At 35.8% G+C, this 24,517-nt stretch overlaps 1 protein-coding gene across 2 annotated transcripts in view; it reads right to left on the reverse strand.

Moving 5' to 3' along the window:
- The window catches only part of SLF1 (SMC5-SMC6 complex localization factor 1), a 75,654-nt gene that overhangs the window by 5,302 nt on the left and 45,835 nt on the right, over nt 1–24,517 (reverse strand). For both annotated transcript variants that reach the window (XM_007978544.3, XM_037982253.2), the window contains 6 exons: nt 20,418–20,546; nt 19,700–19,865; nt 11,457–11,604; nt 3,820–3,965; nt 1,915–2,078; nt 981–1,114 (listed from right to left, as the gene is read on the reverse strand). In XM_007978544.3, coding sequence (XP_007976735.2) covers nt 981–1,114; nt 1,915–2,078; nt 3,820–3,965; nt 11,457–11,604; nt 19,700–19,865; nt 20,418–20,546 — 887 coding nt within the window. The remainder of the gene's footprint in view (nt 1–980; nt 1,115–1,914; nt 2,079–3,819; nt 3,966–11,456; nt 11,605–19,699; nt 19,866–20,417; nt 20,547–24,517) is intronic.

The following is a 24,517-nucleotide window of genomic DNA, read 5'->3' on the forward strand; positions in this document are numbered from 1 at the left end:
TTGAAGTTTTTCTCTACTATATCTCAATTCTCTTCCTCTCTCCCAGTTCCTTCTGCTGTTCTGCCTAAAATCATTCATATTCATTTTACTTTTTGAAACAATAAAACAAAGAAAAAGGAACGCTGATTTGTGAAATTAATATCTGAGTTCTCATCTAATATAATTTTCATATTCCAAGCCAAATGGACAGTTATTCTGAATCTATAATATGCAATTATGAACTTATATCACGTTAAAATATAAGCACTTCACTGTCACTATTTCCTTGGGTGTCATAATGTTAATATTTGTATTAAAAACAAGATATAACTCATAAATAACAACAACAACAAAAAAGACTCAGCAATTTACTTTGGCCAGGTAAAGACTTCCGGAAGATTCATTTGCAAGTTAAGAGGTGTCTAAGTAAAAGAGGTGCCAAAGTGAATTATTACGCTATTCTTGTTATTTCATCCTTTAGGTACTTAGGTTCCAGTATAGTTAGAACCAAAAGCCAAACACATTTCATAGTCTGGGCTCAATGCCTGGAAGAAAAGAGCCCATATGCTTAACACAGCTATGTAACATAGCCTACTCTTCATTCTTTGTTCACAAAATGTCTAGGACTGAAAGAGATGAAGACTGAATTATACTTTCAAATCAGAAGACACTGATCCTAAGCAGCACAGGTTGAGATGGAATAGAAAAGTAAGGCGGGCAAGTCTGGAATGAGCTCAATGAATGCTACACTGTGTTTCATATCTGTGACGGCAAGGAGAGGAAAAAAGGAAGGAATACTCTATTATACTGGGTATTAAACAATCACTTTCTTTGCATAAATGACAGTTCAAGAAAATAATACATTATCCAAGAAGGTACTTCCTGGACCTAGTCCAATATTTAAGTTCAAGTATTCATCAGGGCAAATGTGTGAAACCTGCAAGTACTGACTATAACCACGAAAAGTTCTTAGCATAAATTAATTTAGATACTTGGAATACCTTTTAGATTAGTCTTGTGAAAATTCATCTTTTTAACTACAGAGGGGCAATTCTCCTTGGAACAGGACAATTCTCCTTCTGACTTCTTTTTCAATTTTTTTAATGATGAGGAACATTTAGCAAGGTTCAGGTCTCTGAAAGGAAAAGTAAGAAATAAGGAAAGCTTGTTTTTCAGCAAGGCGTGCCAGCATACATTAGATGGTATTTTTTAAAAGTCTAGCCTCCTTTTAATTTAAACCCCCTTGCTCATTCAATCTTTACTGCTTTCTAATTTTAAAATTTATTTCAACTGTGTAGAAACAAATTTCAGTGCACTAATTTTCTTTTATTAGTCTTACTCCCCCAACTGCTCACTAAATTTATAAATATAAAATGTCAAATAAAGAGCAAAAGACCAGTTAAACCATATATTGACAGAGAGAATAAAGCAGAAAGCTAAGATCAAGCAGGTCTCTGCTCCCCATTCTTAGTTTCATATTCTGATTCTATTCTCTTCTTCCTCTCACAGAACTTTACTGAGTTTTATATGACATACACTTTTATACACCCTATACTTTTAGAGGTGGTTTCTCATTTTGGGAAAACTACTATTACGATATAGGATATCTCATATGACCATGCATTCTGAAATTCCATCTATATTATGGCAAAGTAGTAATTCAAATCATAGAACAAAAATTGTGTAAAACTGTTATTTCATCAACAATGCATCAATAATTTGGTGAGCAGTTTTATTTCTTTTGGGAAGCAGAAAGAAAGCATGTACCTTGAATTACAGAAACAGAAAATGTTGATCAAATAGATCTAAAACTGAGTTTTGATCTAATCAATATAATTCAGACAGTATCACAGATAACCATAAAGTTCAAGAAATGCATCAGAAAAAGAGCTGTACTCCAAAACAAAGCACAGCTGGGATATCAGCATCACTTACGGTAACTCCGGCAGCCCTTCGACTTGTTTTTGTTTAGTACCATTCAACATTAGTAAGGCTCTCTGAGAGTCAAAACAAGGCCGCTGTCCTATTTTCTTTGACATCTGAATCTTTCCAGACCCAAGCACACCAGTTTTCCCCAAGGCTGGTAAATAGGAATATACCTGTTGAAAAATAATATCGCATTATTTTCTCAACTACAAAAACAGCAGTAAAGAGAAATTATTTGATTCATTTCATTATTACATTTGGTTATATTTTCCTAGTTGCATCACTATGGTTGCCACTCTATCCTGGTTGAACATAATAAAATATTAAGAAAGCTAGCTTTGTGTCACAGTCAATACCATGTGAACAAACAGAAAAATACCTTCTTAAAAATAATGATTTTTTTCTAATTCAATTTTGATCCTCATTTAAGAAAGCTCTTTTGATTAGTCTTATGCCCAATGTGTATGATTCATTTGCATATTTTATACATATGATTTACATACAACTGGTATTTCTTAATTTCCATTTTGATAATGCCTTTTTTTTTTTTTTTTTTTAGCAGAAAACAAGTCTTTCTTCAATAGAAAACAAAATAAGGAATAAAAACATCCTTAAAGGCAAGGATTGTTGCAAAACAGAATTTGCCTAATCTGACCGATATACGTATTTCTCATTTAATTAAAAAATTGCTAGAGCTACCAGATATTAATATCTAAAGACAGCCAAAATAAAACTGGAAAACTTTAAATCAATTGTAGCTTATATGCATAATATTTTGCTTTTTAAATACCATTTAGAATTTTGTTGGATCTAGTTCTTTCCAAAATAATAACCTCACATACGAATTTTATTAGAGAACAAGGATTTTTTTACTTTTCTATGATCAACCCTTGGCTATGCTCAAAAGAAATTAAAATCTCTTTTTCTTTTTTTTTTTTTTTTGTTGTTGAGACAGGGTCTGAGTATGTCACCTAGGCTAGAATACAGTGGTTATTACAGGTCACTGCTGCCTCAACCTCCTGGGATTAAGGATCCTCCCACCTCAGCCTCCCAAGTAGCTGGGACCACAGGCATGTGCCACTATGCCCAGCCAATTTAACCTTTTTCAGAGACAGAGTCTTGCTATGTTGCCCAGGCTGGTTTTGAACTCCTGGGCTCAAGGGATCCTCCTGCCTCAGCTTCCAAAAGTGTTAGAATTATAGGAAGGGGCCATCATGCTCCACCTTAAAATTTCTATTTGGTGATTATCTTCCCCAAACTGCCCCTGGAGAAGGGGTCTCACAATGTTGTCCAGTATGGAATGCAGTGGCTATGCACAGGTGCAATCATAATGCACTATAGCTTCGAATTCTGGGGCACAAGCAATCCTCCCGCCTCGGTCTCCTGAGCAGCTGGAACTACAGGCACTCAGCACTGCCGCTGGCTTTCACTACTCTATTTTGAGATAGAAATATACTAGCTTTTATGCAGAATTGAAAGATTTATGAATTAATATATTCTGCCTACTTACTTGAAATAACCAAGAATATTTTAAAATTCAGTTTGTGGGCCGGGCGCAGTGGCTCACGCCTGTATTCCCAGCACTTTGGGAGGCCAAGGTGGGCAGATCACAAGGTCAGGACATCAAGACCACCCTGGCTAACATGGTGAAACGCTGTCTCTATTAAAAATATAAAAAAATTAGCTGGGTGTGGTGGCCGGTGCCTGTAGTCCCAGCTACCAGGGAGGCTGAGGCAGGAGAATGGCATGAACCCAGGAGGCGGAGCTTAAAGTGAGCCGAGATCGCGCCACTGCATTCCAGCCTGGACAACAGAGCAAGACTCCGTTTCTAAATAAATAAATAAATAAATAAATAAATAAATAAATAAATAAAATTGAGTTTGTGAACTCACTTCAGAATAAAGAGGTGCTTACCATTTTCTGAAGAGAGAGTGGCTCAGAAGAAACACTACCAGAGCTCTGTAGACACAACTTTTTAAAGACTGCCTCTGCAACAAACATTTGAAGCCAGGAGGAGGAAAAGGAGCAAATGAAAATCTCTAATTCCTGTGAAGAAAAGTCTGGAGAACATAAGGGAAGTTGATATAGTTACTGCTGTATCCTATATACTTTTTTCCATAGGCTATTTCCTTAGTGAAGTGTATTCCATCAAACGAGAGTTCTTACACCTGTAAGATTCATACACATGATTTTAACCCATAAAAAATAGGCAATATCCCTATTCCTTGACTTTTAAGAGAAAATATTTAATGGTACATGTTCTCACATTTGAAAAAACAATCATTAGGTTTGATTATTTCAGATACAAGTCTTGAAATTACATATATACAGATTAGGTAACATATGAATATATACAAGGGATTTTATTTATCACTATACTTTCCAACTACCATTAAAGATCTCTTCCCACAATAGGGATGCTCCTTTGGAAAACCAGTAATTAGTTTTTAAATGAAATACTAGTATTTAATTTGCAATGATCAGTACCGAGTTGATAGGAAGAAAGTAGACTGCTTCCTATGACAACACCCATGAATCTTATCATTGCAGAAAAGGACAAAAGGCACAAGGTGAAGAAGAAAAACATGAAACAAGAGCATGTATAAAGAAGAAAAACATGAAACAAGAGCATGTATAAAGAAGAAAAACATGAAACAAGAGCATGTATAAAGACTTCCTCAAAAGTTTGCACCCACTCTACTATGGGGGATGGTGGATAATTTTTTTTTTTTTTTTTTTTTTAAAGACAGAGTCTTGCTCTGTCGCCAGGCTGGAGTGCAGTGGTGCGATCTCGGCTCACTGTAACCTCCGCCTCCCAGGTTCAAGCAATTCTCCTGCCTCAGTCTCCTAAGTAGCTGGGACTATAGGTGCACGCAAGATGGTGGATAATTTTAAATGATGAAACAAAAAACAAGAAAACATCAAAAGCCTCAAATTTCTTATACAAAACCTCAAGTACTTCAATAAGATGAAAACGCGTAAATATACCCATGAATTGAAAGTGATAAAAGAGTGCCTATTTCCCATGTGATCTATTTAATATTATAAACTGTCTATTAATATTATCTATGTAACGTGATGAAAATACAACAAAATGATAATAAAAGAATAAATAAGACCAACCAAGAGGATATCAAAAGAGCTAAAATTACAAACAATATAAAAAAGTTGTGATATTATACAATAAGGCAGATTAACTATAAATACTGGAAGAATAAAGAATAAGTCAATACAATTAGCAAAATAAACATAATAAACAGAAGAGAAGAATTAAAATTGTAAGCATTAAGTTAAAATATAGTTTCAAAATCAGACAATGATAAACTTAATAGCAGTATAAGGCATAAAAGCTGGCCTCTCTATTCGGGATGGAATTCTTTCAGGGCGAAGAGAATGCAGACACCCAGTCAATGTCCTGCTCAGATGCCTTCATAAAAGGCTGGGGATCTAGTGTCTTGTAGTCCTTGACCCTTGACTCTGATTTTCAAGAGTGGATGGGAGAAGTAAGGGAGGATTTGCTCTCAGGTAACATTTGTTAATTTCTGGTTGCCACACCGGGGAAGGGGATGCTATTGGCATCTAGTGGGCAAAGGCCCAGGATGCTACAATACACAGGACAGCCTACAATACACAGGACAGCCCCAACAACAAATAATTATCCAGCCCAAAACATAATCAGTACGCAGGCTGAGAAACTTGCCCTGACTAAAGAGATCTGATGCCCTTGCCTTGTGGCAGCTTGTTATAAGGAGTGTTTAAACCTTTGGCTTCAGGTCTGATGTTAACCAGATACAACTAACCCCAAAGAGATAATATAATATTATCATTGAATTTAGATAATCCCTTCCAATATGGCCTCTACAGAGATACAATTTTTTTTTTTTTTTGAAACAGAGTCTTGCTGTATCGTCCAGGCTGGAGTGCAGAGGCGCGATCTTGGCTCACTGCAACCTCCGCCTCCCAGGTTCACACCATTCTCCTGCCTGAGTCTCCCAAGTAGCTAGGACTACAGGCACCCGCCACAACGCCCGGCTAATTTTTTGTATTTTTAGTAGAGACAGGTTTCATCGCGTTAACCAGGATGGTCTCAATCTCCTGACCTTGTGATCCGTCCACCTTGGTCTCCCAAACTGCTAGGATTATAGGTGTAAGCCACTGTGCCCGGCCAAGATACAATTTTTTTGAGTTGGAAAGGAGAAAAGAATTACTTACAATCAGTTTTCTTGCTACTACTGAGGCTCTGTTAATATTATCTAAAAATGTACAAGCAGTAAACTGAAGGATAAGAATCAAAAGATAATATGAACATTTAATCTCTAATTATATACATTAAAAAGCCTACTTTCTTTTTTAGTGTACTGCAACCAATTGATCTCTTAACATAAGAACTTTAGACAGAGGCAAAAGCAAAGCAGAAATAACTTGCAGAGTTCAAAAGAGTTGGTCTCACATTGAAATTTACAAATGGGGTTATTTATCTAATAAGGATCATATCTGATAGGCTTATAGATATAAGGAATACAAAGTACTAATATGACAGATCCATATATTACCAGGTCACAAAGTCAAGGGGAATAAAAAAAAAAAAAAGATGAACAGGAGAACACAAGAAAATTAGCCCGTGGACTGTAACAACTTTAAGAGAAGGGTCATACTTGGTAGCCCTTACAGTATATAGGTCATTAATCTGTACAGAGTAAACATTTAGTATTTGACAGATGAATGAATGAACGGTTAGCAGATACCAATAACTCATAATAGAGAGCCAAGCCAGGACCATCTTTTTAAATCAAGTTAATGAGATCATGCTACTCCCTTGTTTCAACAGCTTCTCACTCCTTAACAAGGCTTACAAATCCCTACACAAACTCCCTTAACCGTTCTTTGGCCTTATTCTGGCCTCTCTTCCCATCAGCCAGGCACCAGAAGGTCTCAAACAGGCCTTCTTTCCTATTCAGAGTTTTGGTAAATGTTACCTTCTGACTAAAAACACTCGTCCTGTCAAACTTCTACTTATTCTTCACGTTCTGCATTCCATGGACATGCAGTATAAAAGTAAGTTCACCAATCTCAACACCTAGTTTTTCCTGTTCAGAGCACTTATTTTAAATGACATATTTATATTAACTTTACAGTTTATCTCTCTTAAAGTTAAAAAAGAAAAAAAAACCACAAGGACCATGTTTTGTTTCCCTCTTCCGCTGTATAGAAAAGTGTTTAGCTCAATGCCTGGTAGAATGCCAATAAAATTTTGCTGAATAAACGAAGAGAACAGAAACATTTTGGCTGAGAATTAGTAATGACACATAAACATTTACATTTTGAGGTCTGAAGCATGGAAAGAAATTAAAAGATAAAGCAAAAGTGAATAAAGGTTTGGAAAAAGTATTTATCAGGAAATAATGATGTAATCTAAGAAAGGGAAGTTTTATTAAAGTTCTACAAAGATATGAGAAAAAAAACTACAGTAAATTTTGATGATGTCTTCTTTCCCACTGAAACAATTGGAGGAGAAATATGTTTAAGTCAGGATGGGCAAACTGTGGTGTGCTGCCTGTTTTTACGAATAAAGTTTTACTGGAACACAGTCATGCTGTCTATGTATTGTGTATGGTTGCTTTCTTACTAAAAACTGCAAAGTTGAGTGGCCTGAAGAGACTGTAAGGCCTAAAAAGCCAGTAATATTTACTGTCTGGTACTTAACATTGAACAGTTTGTTAATCTGTAGTTTAAGCCACTACATAAGGAATTTCAAGTAGGCATAAAAAAGAAATTTCAGATAACTTGACCTTAAAATACAGAAAAGAAGATTTCTGTCCAAAGTGTTCAGAAATAACAGAGTGGCATCTATATGGAACTGATGAATATGAGATATGATGGAAAAAATTTTATTTATCTTCTAAAATATCTGTTGCCTTAATTCTTGACAAAACAATTATGAACTAAAAATTACACTAAACTGAAATGAATTTGATAGATGTGAATCTGAGTAGTGTCACAGTATGAATTTTGTACTTCTGAACTAGCAAAAATCAGAACATCCAGTTTACCATAATTGAGAAAGATGGATCGATATTTTCAACTGGAAGTTACATAACAGTGAAGTTATAACATCTTTACTAATGACTTGGGAAAAGCAAAAGATAATAACTGAGTAGAAGAATAATGCAAAAATAAATGATTTTTTTTTTAAAAAAGAAAGGAATATCAGCAGAGAAAAGAAATAAGGAAAAAAAAGAGGTGGCAGACAATGAATTTTAAAGTTCTTCATCAAAATATGAACAAAACGAACATTATTACAACACCCCAGAATTTTGATTGTGTGTGTGACTAACATGAGCTTAAACTCAACCTTAGTGTTACTAATTCTGTCAACGGATTATTTTGCTCCCAAATATCTATTAATACATTTGATCACTAACATACAAAACTTTAGATGAGATTTAAATTGTCACTAAAGTATTTTTTAAGCCTTTTTCTTTACCTTTCTCCAAGTGTACACGTGTGTACACACACACACAGTTGGTTGCTTAGGCTTCAAATTTGGTTATAGCTAGGCAATTTAAAAGTTTAAACATTATTTTTTGTTGTTGTTGAGAAGAGTCTTACTCTGTCCCTCAGGATGGAGGCTATTGGTTTATGATAAAATGTTCACTTTATTTCTGTCTCTTGACAAAGGTTAAACATCAACCTGCACTAACAGAAAAGAAAAAAACTAGACAGAAAATAGAAAAATACTAATTTGAATGATTTTTAGAAATATATGTTTAAAACTTTTGGCTGGGCGCAGTGGTTCATACCTGTAATCCCAGCACCTGGGAAGTTGAGGTGGGCAGATCACCTGAGGTCTGCAGTTTGAGACCAGCCTGGCAAACATGGTGAAACCCCCATCTCTACTAAAAATACAAAAAGTTAGTCAGGCGTGGTGGTACACACCTGTAATCCAAGCTACTCGGGAGGCTGAGGCACAAGAATCACTTGAACCGGGGAGGCAGAGACTGCAGTGAGCCAAGATCATGCCACTGCACTCCAGCTTGGGGGACAGAGTAAGACTAGGTCTCAAAAAAAAGAGAAAAAAGAAATAATGTTTAAAACTTCTAAATTGCTTACCTATAACCGAATTTGAAGCCTAAGCAACCGTGTGTGTGCGCATGTGCACGCGCACACGTGTACATTTTGAGAAAGGTAAAGAAAAAGGCTTAAAAATACTTTTCAATAGTGACAATTTAAATCTCATCTAAAGTTTTGAATGTTAGTGATCAAATATATTAATAGATCTTCGGGAGCAAAATAATCTGTTCACAGGATCATAATAGTAACACTAAGGTTCAGTTTAAGTTCATATTACTCACAGAATCAAAGTTCTGGGTTTTACACTTGTCACGTAAAAACTGAAAATAACATTGGATAACAATGTCCTGCTTTAAAGTGAAGGGAAACTCAGAATATTAGTGAAGAAAGCACTGAAGCAGATGTATAACAGGTAATAGAATCCTTTTAATACAAGGCTTATTATATTTCATGCATTTGACTAAACTATAAGATAAATTATAATTCCTTAAGGGCAATTACTATGTATTGGAAACAAGACATATAACTATACTGATAATCTCTAAAGCCACTGCTAATCCTCTACTAGGTCTCCAAACTCAAATTTCATTAAGGAATGAAAACAGGAAATTCCGTCAGTCAAATGCTTAGTTCCCAATCTAGAAAATAATGCCAGGATTCTGTTTTTTGAAAAGGATAAAAACCACTAAACTACCTAGTAGGAATGGTGGGAAAGAAATGTAAGAGAGGGTTCTGCAGGAAGATTGAATGTTAGCTAAGAAATGTTAAAGTCATGCAACAAAGGACAGCTAGTCCACAAAGGGAACTGTAATCACCCCCTCAGCTCAATGAAAAAGAAAGAAAAAAAGATTTATCTAAAATGCTTCAGATAAAAATCTTCTTTGGTAGTATAAAAAGAGAACTCTCTCTGCAGAGGCATCATCGAATAAATCCTGAACCCAGTTATAACCTGGATTCCTATTCTGAAGTCTCTCTTCAAAGTATTAAAGTGATTGACAGCATACTGAAGAATGTTTTCTTTATATAAAATCAAGATACACTGAAACACATGTGTAGCAGAGTACTTATTTGGCAGTTTAAAATATCAAGTATATAAAAGTATATAAAAGTCATCTTTTATAGCTAAGAATCACAAAAAACTTACTTGGTTTAAAATGTATTCATTTCAGGAATTAAGGATTACAGAAATAAATAAAGAAAAAAAAAGGGAAGGATAGACCAAGACTCTTCCTAAACTGCCTATGGAGTTTGGGAATCTACGTAAGGTCTTTACGGAAGCCGCCTTCAGTCTAGAGGCCCAAACAATTGGGTAGAACTTTTCAACTTGTGAAATGAGTTCTGCCACCATTTTCTTAAATAACACTCCCTTCCCCCTTTATTTTAGGGGAGACATTAAAGTAGGTAATGGGGAAAAGGAAGAGTGAAAAAAATTATCCATATAAATTACTTCTGTTTGCTTCACCCATGTTCATTTCTTGTTAGAGCACCAGATTCAATGGGGAAAAATAGTAGCAAGTTTTTGTTTGTTTTTTTAAAGAGACAGGGTCTTGCTCTGTCATCCAGGCTAGAGTGCAGTGGCACAATCATGGCTCCCTGCAGCCTTGGACTCCTAGGCTCAAGGGATCCTCCCACTTCAGCCTCCAGAGTAGCTGTGACTACTGGCATACGCCACCATGCCCAGCAATTAAAAAAAATTTTTTTAAAAGACAGAGTCTTGGCCAGGCGCGGTGGCTCAAGCCTGTAATCCCAGCACTTTGGGAGGCCGAGACAGGTGGATCACGAGGTCAGGAGATCGAGACCATCCTGGCTAACACGGTGAAACCCCGTCTCTACTAAAAAAATACAAAAAAACCAGCCGGGCGAGGTGGCAGGCACCTGTAGTCCCAGCTACTCGGGAGGCTGAGGCAGGAGAATGGCGTGAACCCGGGAGGCGGAGCTTGCAGTGAGCCGAGATCCTGCCACTGCACTCCAGCCTGGGCGACAGAGCAAGACTCCGTCTCAAAAAAAAAAAAAAGACTGAGTCTTGCTATGTTCCACAGGCTGGTCTCAAACTCCTGGGCTCAAGAGATCCTCCCACCTCGGCTTCCCAAAGTAGACTGGGATTATAGGCGTGAGCCACTGCACCAAGCAAAATAATTATATTTGAATAATAAATATATGTGGGGGGAAGTCTCCTGTAATGTTTAGAGGAAAATAAGAATGCAAAATTACATATACAGTATGAATTCAACTATACAAAAATGCTTAGAAATACCAGAAAGACATTAAAAAGTTAACAACAGTTACCTGTGTTGGAACAATAAGGGTACTTTAAGTCTTTCTCTTTATATTGTCTGTCTGTATCTATCTGTGCATGTATCCATAACAATTTCAAGGAAAGCTTCAAATGAGCATATGTTAAAGCTTACAGACTGCTTAAAAGAAAATCAAAACTGACTTCCAGAATGGGTCTGAAAAAAACAGAACATAGATAAACTTACCATCACACGAAAGAGAAATATAACTTCCTAAGTCATCAGACATGTGTTGCATCACATTTCTACCCCTCTTAAGACCAAGGAAAATCCAATAATCTATTGCTGCTCCAAGAATTCCAGTCAATAAGTAAGCTAGTTCATGTTTGAAGACCTGACATTAAGATACAAAAAAATTACCAATATATATTACAATATTGAATTTCTATTAGTATTTATTTTGAATATGTTTTGAGGGGCAAAACATAGTTATTTAAAAATACAGGGTATGTAATGATAAAAGGCATTCTTAAGAACTCTAGCTAACTAATTCTCTCCCCTCCATCTTTCTCTCCACATGACAAGAGTTAATAAAGCAAATTTTCCAGGGACCTATATCTTAACAGTTCAGAATAAACTTTAATTTCATCCAACCTATCAAGTTTGTCAGGCAATAATTCCATTAAAATAATGAGAAAATACCTGGTTTTTGTAGATTTTTATAAATAGGAGAGATATGACTATAAAAGATAGATTTATCTACCCCCACTGTTTATATATAGAATTATTCTTTACATTTCTCTATATGACATTTTCCAGAAAGACCTGAGAAACTCGATGAATAAAAGCTCTAGTAAACAAGATTATTCATTTGCTATAATATACTGATTCAAATTTTTATTTAATTATATATCAAATACTAATTACCCAACTTAGAGATGTAGAAATCAGTTTTAAAAGTATATCATTGGCTGGGTGCGGTGGCTCACGCCTGTAATCCCAGCACTTTGGGAGGCCAAGGTGGGCGGATCATGAGGTCAGGAGATCGAGACCATCCTGGCTAACACAGTGAAACCCCATCTTTACTAAAAATACAAAAAGTTAGTCGGGCGTGGTGGCGGGTGCCTGTAGTCCCAGCTACTCAGGAGGCTGAGGCGTGAACCCGGGAGGCGGAGCTTGCAGTGAGAGGAGATTGCGCCATTGCACTCCAGCCTGGGCGACAGAGTGAGACTCCGTTTCAAAAAAAAAAAAAAAAAAAAAAGTATATCATTTTATATGATTACTTTCATAATAAATATCATTAAATTCTTATAAGAAATGTAACAAGGCATACAAGCCTTCTAAGTGTGCTTTACCCTAGTGTTTGAAAGTATTTTTCTAATCTCTAAAATTCAGTAGAAACTATGAAGATGAAGAAGTGTGAAAATAAAATTTTAAAAACACCACTGATTGAAATACAAATGCTTTTTCAAAGCATTAAAACCAGCTGAAATTCTTATGTTCCTGTTATTTGTTGTCTAGGCATGTTGGATATGTAGGAAAAAAATCACTAATAGTTGGGTAAAAGGCATATGACGTTTTAATAAATGCTACAGTAACAGATTATAACTATGTTCTCCCATCTAATTTCTTTCTCATTAATCCCATATTAGGCATATATTATGCTTAAATAACATAAGTATAACATAATATATAACATAACTTACTGTTCATGTGTAATAGTTAAGATTACAGTATAAAAGGATCTAAGAACCTGATCTATAACGAATAGATCTAACATTACTAATAAGCTAATCTATTATCATAATATTTATTAAAACCTTTTCACATGCCTTTTACCCAACTGCTTAGTGATTTTTTCGCATATCCAACAAGCCTAGATGACAAATAACAGGAACATAAGAATTTCAGCTGGTTTAATGTTTTGAAAAAGTGTTTATATTTAAATCAAAGGTGTTTTTAAAATATTATTTTCACACTTTGTCTTCACAGTTTACATGGAATTTTATGGATTAGAATAGTAAGTTTTTATATAAAAGGCACTTCCAAATCAGGTTCTTGGATCCTTCTATACTATAATCTAAACTAACACACTCATAAATAGTACATTATGTTATTATGTTATATATTACAGAATCATGTGTATTTCAGTGTATTAGTTATATATTACACACCAAACTAGCATATATGATGCCTAATATGGGATTAGTGAGAAAGAAATCCCCAGCACTCTGAACCCTCAGTGACTACTGGATTTGTTTCTCATGCCCTCAGCAAACAAATTTCTTATATGTACATTCAATATTTCATTGGGATATCATTCCATATCTACTAGCTCTAGCTAGCAGATAAATGATTTCAAAACCAAAGTTCAATTTTTGGTTTATTGTGCAAACATAAGCAAATGGTCCAGCAGCACACACAACCAGCTTGCCAGAACAGTATTTATGGAAGGAAAACACATAGTCAGGACCAGCAGCATGTGTGCAGGTCCTCTGTTGTCCTATCACATCAGGGGCAGCATACTGCATTCGTGTAGGGCTAGACATTAGAATCTAGGAGAGAGAGACCCTCAAGTGTGGAGCTGAGGAGATTTTTAAAAGCTGCATGATTAAGAAAGCGGTGCTCTTCTTCTGACATGATCAGGGGCCAAGACAGCCAGCCAGATTCTAGCAGGTGAGGCTTCACAGGTGGCTGTCAATCCCACCCAGTCTCCTGCCTTGATAAGAGAGTTGAGTATAAGCCTTGCAGTTGTGGCTATATGGCATGGGAAACTAGCAGTAGCTCTGGTCACATAAGTAGCACCAACACCTCCCCTGGTGTGATTGGCAGGACTAGGGTCTACTGCTAGTCTCCAGAAAACACTGCAGGAAATCAACTCCATTCTTTGTAAAGCCAGTATCTTGCTTGATCACTCTGAGCAAGTTAGTTAATCCTTACTTCTCACTGTTATCAAGAGAATATAAAACAGAACAGTGAAAATATATATTTAAACTACTAAATTGATTATGTCCATATGCACATATGCATCCACAAAATGTTCCTTCCAATATAACATGTATCTGAATATCAGCAATGACAGTACTCAGGAAAGAAGCAAGAGGTTGGTAAATTTTGATTTCTGAAAGTATTCTCCATCTCAAGGGTATAATAAATCAAGATCACTTTAGACCACCCAGGCTCTAAGATCCTGGGCAGGAAAGAAGAATGTTAGCCCACAGAGTGAAGCCTTATATAAAAACACAATCCAGCTTTCTATCAATCAAAAACAACACTAAACAAACAAACAAAAAAAACAACCAGTTGGGACTTTCCCTCTTTCCTTATATAAGTATGTCGTACATACAGTTAAAATCACAATAGAATATTAATATATTGCTTAATATTAAACTTACCTTGATATTAATGTTATTAGAGAGAGGGAAGAGGTCTTGCAGTGATTTCGAAGAATAACTATAGCTTTTTTACTATGATAAAAAAGATCCTGCCAAAGTTATTCTTGTTTTCATGTCATTAGCTAAACATGCACACTACTACACGGCGATAATAGCAAGTTTTTATATGAAAAGACACTTTCAAGTCAAGTTCTTAGATCCTTTCATACCATAATCTTAACTATCACACTCATAACAATAATAGGGCCAAGACAGTGTGCTATGGATTATACTCACTGCCACTTTAACAATACATCAACAATGCTATTCCTTCTAGTATAGTGGACATATAAGCTTTAGAAATAGATTACTAAGAAAATAGTAAATAAATCATCAAAGGAAAGCAGTTTTCTTGGAATACTGAAATATTTGTTAAAGCTGACAGACGAGAACAGGAATACCCTAAGAATTAACCAAGAAATAAAAGGTAGACAAGATTTTGCATATATGATATATATCTACCTTAGAATTCCTTTCTAATATGTTAAACTCTATAACCAGACATTCTGTCAATACGGTTCTGTATCATCTGCCAGTAGAGGTAACTTCTAGTTTATAAAATTGGCAATCTTCCAAAACTTGACTAATCTGTAATGTAGAACAAACTAGCATCTTGGCCTTCTGACTCCCAGATTAGGGATTTCCATGATATCCCACTGTAATACGTGACAAACTACTCTTTTGGAAAGATGGAAACATAAAGCACACACTGTGCCTCTTCCTGTTTTAAACACTGGCATTTGAAACATGAGAAAGTGTGGTGCGGTGGAGACTTGGCCTCTAGTCAAGGCTTTGCTCTAACAAGCTGTGACACCTTGAATAAGTTATTCAAACTCTTTATCAACTTTCTTATCTATTAATGTAAACTAGCTTACACTTCTACCTATATTGTAGAATTATCAATAGCACTTAAGAACATCTCAAAGAAAAGTGGGACTAGTAAAAATTGTACCTCCTCCATAACCTTGACACAGCCCACCTCTGCTCTTTGCCAAGGAAAGTCCAACGCTTTCTCAGATTAATGACAATGAAATTCACTGCCATTGTGTCACTCTGCAATACTTGCTGATTGACATTATGACAAAACAATATTAGCATAAACTGAGGACTTCTGTTTAGCTAATGACTTAAATTGAATACTTCAACTCAGCAAATCAAGAAACAAATGCTTTACAGTACAGAAAATGATGTCTGTGAACATGCATGGAATTCTTGAAACTGCAAACTGCCAAAAAGATTTAATTAAGTACAAGAATGAATTCTAGCAGAAAGGTAAAACAATTTTTAAAAAGCAGTTTTATATCCATTTAAGCAATTCAAATGTTAAATATTAATTTGCAAAATTTAAAACCAGTTCTCATATTACAATGCTACAATTTATTGCAGACTGCTTCACAAATATGTTGCTTTTATTTATAAGTTTGAACAAAAATCTTGAAGTTAAATATGTATAAATCTGTTATTGTTTACATCAGAGCTTAAGTAATTTCTTATCTGTGATAGTCCTTTGAAGACTTAGTAAAATTGTGAAAACATCAGTTTATTGTTCTCAATTATAAATGAGCAATTTCATTTATGTAATCAAACGAATGAAAAAAAAATGTTCTATAATGAAGACATTTTCTATCCTTAATGATTGCATTGTATAAAAAGTAAATAAAAAGACAGATGGTAATTTATAAAGACGCTATCAGCTTTAGCTTAAAAGTGCTATACTCAATTGGCAATGAGGTGTAAATAGTAGCCTATTTCAGCTGAGTATTTTCAATTTCTGTAATTTGCAAAATCATACTTCCTTTTAAATCAGATACATGCACAAGACAGTGCCTACTCACCTGTTTGTTGTTAAATAGGATTACTTGATCAAAGAAATCTAGCTACACTCATGAGCAATCTTCCCGTTTTAATGCTGATTTAGAAAAAAAAAAAATTAGTACCTCAAAAAGAACTTCTATTTTCCTGTCTCAGACAACTGAAAAGAATTTTTTAAAAAATCAGCAAGAACTTCTATTTCTAATGAAGGCCTAGGTAATTCAGATGAACCTTTTTTTTTAGAGACAAGGTCTCACTCTGTCACCCAGGCTGGAATGCAGTGGCACAATCATAGCTCACTGCAGCCTCCAACTCCTGGGCTCAAGCAATCCTCCCACAGCAGCCTCTCAAGTAGTTAAAACTAACACATGTGCATACCACCACACCTGTGTTTTGTTTTTTTGTTTTTTTGGGTTTTTTTTTTGGTAGAGATGGGGGTCTCACTATGTTGCTCAGACTGGTCTTGAGCTCCTGGCCTCAAGCAATCCTTCCACTTCAGTTTATCAAAGTGCTGGGATTACAGGCGGGAACCACTGCACCTGGCCTCAGTTGATCCCACTTAGAGAAGAACACTAAAACTAAAAATGTTAAATGAAATATGCAAAACATTTCAGAAAAAAAAGACAATAAATTATGAGAAATTGCTACGCCAAGATCTAGTGAGGTACCCATGTGAGCCACTCAAAGATACCTGACTTTGCCCTGAGGACTTTCACTGATTTTAAGGAAGAATCTAGAATAAGAACTGTGGTTTCTGGAGCACAGGGGAAAAAAAGATTTAAAAAAAAAAGAAAAGTCATGGCCAAAACCTAATCGGTCATAGGATGAAAAAGTGAAGGGCTTCATCCTCATGGGAAGAATGAATCAGAAGCAAAACTAAATGTATATGGAGCACTTTACTTCATTTGAACCATCTAGAGTCCCCCAAACATAGACATTGGATTAGAATAGTCCTTAACTAGTGGTGCACCGAGGCCCTTGGCAGAAGTTCAACAGAAATTCTTTCTGAGGGAAGATATTCTGGTGTTTATCACATATTGTTTCTATAAATAACTTTTCAAATGCAATTTAAAAGCATATAGTGAATAACAAGCTTGCAAGAGAAAATAAAAAAGCACAAGAGAAGGAAACAGCAAAAAACAACAACAGAAACAGACCTATAAAGACTTCAGATATGGAATAATCAAGCATAGATTATAAATGTCATTGCCATGTTAAAGACAAAAGAAAACCTTGAAACCCATAAAACCAAGTCATAGCGGTTTGGAACAGTTAAAAAGTCTATTACCTGGAAAAAAATACACAAAATTTAAATGAAATGGTCATGTTTAACAATATATTGGACACAGCTGAAGAAAGAACTAATGAACTAAAAACTGGATGAAAATACTATCCAGAATGCGGCAAGTATAGAAAAAAATGTATCTATATGGGAGTGGGGGAGGGAGGGAGAGAGAGAAGGAGAGGGGAAATGGTAGAGGGAGAGAAAGAGGGAGAGGGAGAGAGAAAGAAAGGGAGAGGGAAATATAAGGTGAAAAATAGAGAATATGAAGAAAAGGTATAATGTAAGTTTAACGGTAATTTAAAAAGTAGAGAAGAGAAAATGGATCTGAGGAAGTATTTGACTAGAAACTACATAAGCAGTTTCGTTAAGACAGAATAGACTTCATGTTAGTTTGATAACTGAGCTCTCCACCCTAACTACTATGCTTACGATCCCTGAAAAAGATATTACCTAACTAGCAATTATAGGATCATAACTAGTAGTCATGATATATCTGTTAAGAATAATAAGGTGACATTAGCATATATAAAGTAGAAACTTAAATAGATCAGCAAATCAACAAAGTCGACTCAGAAGGATTGATTAAAACAATTATTATTATTTTTTTTTTTTTGAGACGGAGTCTCGCTGTGTCACCCAGGCTGGAGTGCAGTGGCGCGATCTCCGCTCACTGCAAGCTCCGCCTCCCGGGTTCACGCCATTCTCCTGCCTCAGCCTCCGAGTAGCTGGGACTACAGGCGCCCGCCGCTGTGCCTGGCTAATTTTATGTATTTTTAGTAGAGACGGGGTTTCACCATGTTAGCCAGGATGGTCTCGATCTCCTGGCCTCGTGATCCACCCGCCTCGGCCTCCCAAAGTGCTGGGATTACAGGCTTGAGCCACCGCGCCCGGCCATTAAAACAATTATTAAGTTTGATCCAACCCAACAGAAAAAACACATTCTGGTTCCTGGTCTTATATGGAGCCAAAAAGAGAACTTCAGTAAATTTCATAAAGCAGAAATTGCATAAGGTGCATTCTTTAACTATAATTCACTATTAGAAACTAACCAAAAAAAAGCACAGCCAAACAAACAAAACCCATCTATTTAGAAATCTTAAAACACCTTTTAAAAATATCTCTTGGATCAAAGAGGGAAATCAAAATTAACAATAGAAAATACTTTGAAAAAAACAGAGCACTCTAGGGTAAAGTATCAAACTATGAAATGAATGTCAAGTTGTACTCAATAGGTAATTTATATTAAGTGCATGTATTAGAAATGAAGACTAAAAATAAAAAAAGATTCAAGAAGATAGAAGAGAAAGTAAAATAAATAAATAAATAAAAGAGCAGAAATGAATAACACAAAAAAGTAGAAAATATATTTCCAAAGGGAGATCATTCTGAAAAGGAAAAAGGTGACTAATACTTATTATGCAACCAAAATGTGCCACAGTTATGTTGCTATACACTGTTATCCATGAGACGGATAATACACTAAAATCACTATATGTTAAATTTCTAATGACAGGCAAAATCGACTTATAAAGAAATATTTCAGAAAATAACTCAACATCAAAAAAGGTAGTTTTAAAATAATACTAATAATACTAATACACATTAGTATTTATTAGTACCCCCCAAAAATTGTATGGATTGACTCATTTATTTTCAAATCTTAAGTTCTTCATGAATCAAATTGTACAAAAGTAAAAAATCTACAAAGGTTAGTAACTAGAGATTTCTTAGCAGTAACTATCAAATAACTCAACTACATGCAAACGTGAGATGATGAAGGAACCAGTCTCCAAGGGCCTTTTACCTTAAAACTAGATAACTTAAATAGAAAACAATGATATATTTGGGTACATTTTAATTATTTTCAAGTGATCCAAAGAAAAAAGGGGAGAGGAAAAGGTAAATAATTGCAAGTGCTTTTTCCATAGACTATTCATCTATAAATTAATCCTACTTACATCATTAGACTTGCATTTTTCCCTGTGAGAATATATAGTCCATTCCAAAAGCATATTTACTGGTTTGGTCAAAAGCCCAGAGGTTTCACTTCCTGACCAAAAAATTTCAAGAAGCATTGCCTTTCCTGTTATTTTCAGATTCTGAGAATCTGACCAGTCATACAACCTAATTAAAATATAAACAAAAAGTGTACCTTTAAGCCAATTTGATCATGACAATTACTTGACATCTCTGTCAAAAAAAATGCTAGCAATTTTTGAACATAGATCATAAAATATAAAGATTATAACAATTATAATAAAGGACAAAATATAAAAAATGGCCTCAGTTCAATAAAGTCATTGACAATGTATATATACACAGTAATCTACCTGCAAGTTTTAGAGCAGGAGTAAAACTTATCATTGTAGGCTCAGTGTTTAAAATTGGTGTAGTTTTCTACTTAGCATTCAATTACTAAAGAATTTTTTTTAAATCCTAAAAAATGAAAACACTCTTATATCCATCCAAATTAACAGTGGAAGTGAACTGAGGAAATTTTTTAAAGGGGCATATAAACCTTCACTCTTATCTAGAAATATGTTTTAAAAACAAATCTACTTTAAAATATAAAACAAGGTGACTTTTTAGAAATATATTTTTAATAATTGTAAAAAAAAATGGTGCATAAAAACAACAGAAATTTCGAAAAGTGTTATTTTTGCAATTAAAACTTACTTTTGACTCAGATATTGTACTTCACTTTCAATTAAATTAAAGAAAAATTTGAGCAGCGTCAGGTGGAGCACCTTGGAGCCAATATTTTCTGAAATTTGATGACAAAAGCTTTCATTGAAAAGGCAAGATCTGAAAAACATGAACCCAACAATCAATGACATACAAGCAATTCCCTAAGTAATCTGTGAACAAAATATTTCTTCTTCTAGAATATTGCTGGAATACTAGCCACAATCCTTCTCTTTCTTACCCAAGATTACTTTCTTTTTCATTAGTTAGTAAATGAAGATTATTTAGGGCTACTTTTTTTAGAGTTTTTAAAATTCATTATTTTATTTTCTTTCTGTCTTCTAGAGCAGTCCTCTCCAACTGAACTTTCTGTGATGATGTATATGTTCTACTAGACACTTGAAATGTGGCTTGTATACCCAAGGACCCAAATTTTTAATTACTTAGGCTGAATAAAATTTAAATATAAATAGATATGGTTAGTGGCTACTGGGTCAGACAGCACACTTCTATAATATATTTTTAAAGAGAATAGATTACTCAGAACTTTTAAGATTTATGAAGTAGTGTCTAGGTAACAATATTTATTACAATCTCCCACCTTTCTTATTGATTATATCAACAATGCACCAATAACTTTCTACCTCTGTCTCCACTTTCCCTGTCTTCTTTTTTAATACAACATTCTCAGGAGAGTCCTTAGTAGCTTTAAATTTAACATTTATTTAATATTCAACCTGTCTATAAGATCCTTCATGCCCATATAGTTAATCAGTCTTTCTGAAAACTGTCAGATAGAGAACTTACGTTTCTCTACGTATTATGGAATATTTCAAATATATACAAAAGTAGAGACCAGTATCCCTTAGCTCATTTATATTCCTACCACTTCACTAAGCACCTCCCCAGCACCCAATTATTTTGAAATGAAATCTGGATATTTTTGTTTAAAAGTCTATTTTTAAGCTGCCCAAAATCTATTGCCTGTAGCATCAATAAATTCATCCAAACATTTATTAAGCACTTATATTCCAGGTATTATATTAGATATTAAGGATGGAGATATTTAAGACTGAACACCTTCTGTAAGAGGAAAGTTTAAAGAAAGAAAAACAAGACTGAGCAACTATCCTCAATAAAGTCACAGGACTGATGTGAGCGACAAACTTAAAAGAAAGGGCAAGAGTAAGAAAGTGGCAGCAGAGTTGCATTTTAAGGGAAAACTATGGCTGAGCATGGTAGCCCATTTCTGTAATCCCAGCACTTTGGGAGGCCAAAGTAGGAGGACTGCTTGAGCCCAGGAATTTGAAACCAGCCTGGGCAACACAGGGAGACTTCACTTCTACAAAAAATTTAAAAATTAGTCAGGTAGGTCTGGTGCAGTAGCTCATGCCTGTAATCTCAGCACTTTGGGAAGCGGAGGCGGGTGGATCACCTGAGGTCAGGAGTTCAAGACCAGCTGGATCAACATGGTGAAACCCCATCTCTACTAAATACAAAAAAAAAAAAAAGTAGCAAGGCGTGGTGGTGCATGCCTGTAATCCCAGCTACTTGGGAGGCTGAGGCAGGAGAATAGCTTGATCCCGGGAGGCGGAGGTTGCAGTGAGCTGAGATTGCGCCACTGCACTCCAGCCTGGGCAACAGAGCGAAACTTCTTCTCAAAAAACAAACAAGCAAACTACAACCAAAACAACAACAAAAATATTAGTCAGGTATGGTGGGGGGCATCTGTAGTCCCAGGTACTCAGGAGGCTGAGGCAGGAGGATGGCCTGAACCCAGGAGTTCAAGATTGAAGTGAGCTATAATCCTGCCACTGCACTCTGCTCTTGGTGACAGTGAGATTCAAAAAGGAAAAGGAAAGGAAAGAAGAGAAAAGAAAAGGGAAAAAGGAAAGGAACAAAAGTGAAGAGAAGAGAAAAAGAAGAGAGAGGAGAGGGGAAGAGAGGAGCGGGGGCAGGGGAGAAGGGGGCAAGGCAGAGGGGAGGGGAGGGGAGGGAAGAGGAGAGGTGACAGGGGAGGGGAGGGAAGAGGAGAGGGGACGGGGGAGGGGAGAGAGGAGGAGAGGGGATGGGGAAGGAAGGGAAGAGGAGAGGGGATGGGGGAGGGAAGGGAAGAGGAGAGGGGATGGGGGGAGGGGAGGGGAAGGGAGAGGAGAGAGAGGAGACAGGAGAGAGGGCAGAGGAGAGAAGAGAAGCAAAGTGAAGCAGTCAGGCATGGTGGCTCATGCCTTTCATCCTGGCACTTTGGGAGGCTGAGGTGGGCAGAAAGCTTGAGCTCAAGTGTTGGAGACCAGCCTGGGAAACATGGTAAGACCTCATTTCTACAAAAAATACAAAACCAGCCAGGCGTGGGAGCACATGCCTGTAGTCCCAGTTATTCAGGAGGCTGAGGCTGGGAGTTTCAGGCTGCAGTGAGTCGTGATTGTGCCATTGCACTCCGGTCTGGACAACAGAGTGTCTTAAAAAAAAAAAAAAACTAGGAAATTTGGAAAACATAAGAGCAAAAGACAGGATATGGAGAATAATGATTGGACACACTCAGTAAAGTGGTGAAGATGAGAACTGAGACATATATAAGGGCTAACTCATGAAGGGTCTTACGTATTTCGCTAAGAAATTTGAATCATCTTCTATAGGTAGTTCAATGTATGTGAGTCAATGAAGGACTTTAACATGGGAAATGACAAGATCGCTTTGGAAAGAGCATACTGTGGGAGTACTTTGCAAGAAAAAAGGAAAAAAGTAGACCCAAGATTAATAAAGCAGCTACTGCAATAGTTTACATAAGAAGCAATGGGAACTTTAAAATAAAGACAATTGACAGTGAAGAAAGGAATAGATTTGGAAATTATGAAGGATGTCAGCCACATAAACTCTATTTCCTCACATCATATGCCTATGCTGGGCTCATACTGTTGGGCTTGTACTTTTGTGCTGGTATTGTGTTTACATATCAGTCACTTTTAAAGTGCAGGAACTGTTATTTAAATCATCTTTTTAATCCCTAAAATGTAGTACAGTGTCTGGCTCTCCATAAGTACTCAAGAATTTGTTAAAAGAATGAATAAATGCATGCGGGTTAACTGATTAGCTCACTATAAATATATCACAACCAAGATGGTATGTGAATCTTTATGATCTCAAAGAGCTAACCAGAGGTCTAGCCTTTGCATGGCTGGTCAGGTTTACTTTCTCTACTATGAACCTCCTGAAACTGGACATTTAGATTAAGAAAAAAAAAGATCTTCCCGGTCAGGCATGGTGGTCCACTCCTGTAATCCCGGCACTTTGGGAGGCCAAGTCAGGCAGATCACTTGAGGCCAGCAATTAGAGACCAGTCTGACCAACATGGTAAAAGCCCACCTCTACTAAAAATAAAAAAAACACAAAAATTAGCCGGACGTGGTGGTACATGCCTGTAATTCCAGCTACTTGGAAGGCTAAGGCATAAGAATTGCTTGAGCCTGGGAGGCAGAGGTTACAGTGAGCCAAGATCAGGCCACTGCACTCCAGTCTGGGCGACAGAGCAAGACTCTTGTCTCAGAAAAAGATAAGATCTTCCCAGAAGAATAAGGGCTATCAAATACAGTTATTTGAATAGCAAGGGGAAAACATTTTCTGTTAGGGAGAAAGAAGGTGAAACAGAATTTCTGGAGACAATAACATCTGAAAGGCAGAGGAAGGTCTAGGCAGTGACAGCATGTGCAAAAGCATGAAAGAGATGACATATTTAGGAAATATTAAGTTCTGTTTTAAAATTCAAATTTCTAGCTGAAAAAAAAATAACTGAAGCCCTAAAATAGATACTATAGTTACAAATGTCTATACTTTTGGTGACAAAAACTGATGATATGCATATTCCATAAATTAATTTTCTTCATTTAAAAAACAATACGCAAATTTATATTTTGTTAAAAATAATAATGATTTGGCTTTCTAGTGAGTCCATTTCATGCATTCACTTTTTATTTTTTTAGTAAACAGACTGAAAAACATGACCAATACAGACTTGCCTTTTCATAAGTTTTGCAATAAATACAATACATATTTGTATTTGCAAAATACACTACACACACTTTTCCAAAAGTAGA

The sequence above is a fragment of the Chlorocebus sabaeus genome, chromosome 4, assembly GCF_047675955.1.
Source record: "Chlorocebus sabaeus isolate Y175 chromosome 4, mChlSab1.0.hap1, whole genome shotgun sequence".
Classification (NCBI taxonomy): Eukaryota; Metazoa; Chordata; class Mammalia; order Primates; family Cercopithecidae; genus Chlorocebus; species Chlorocebus sabaeus.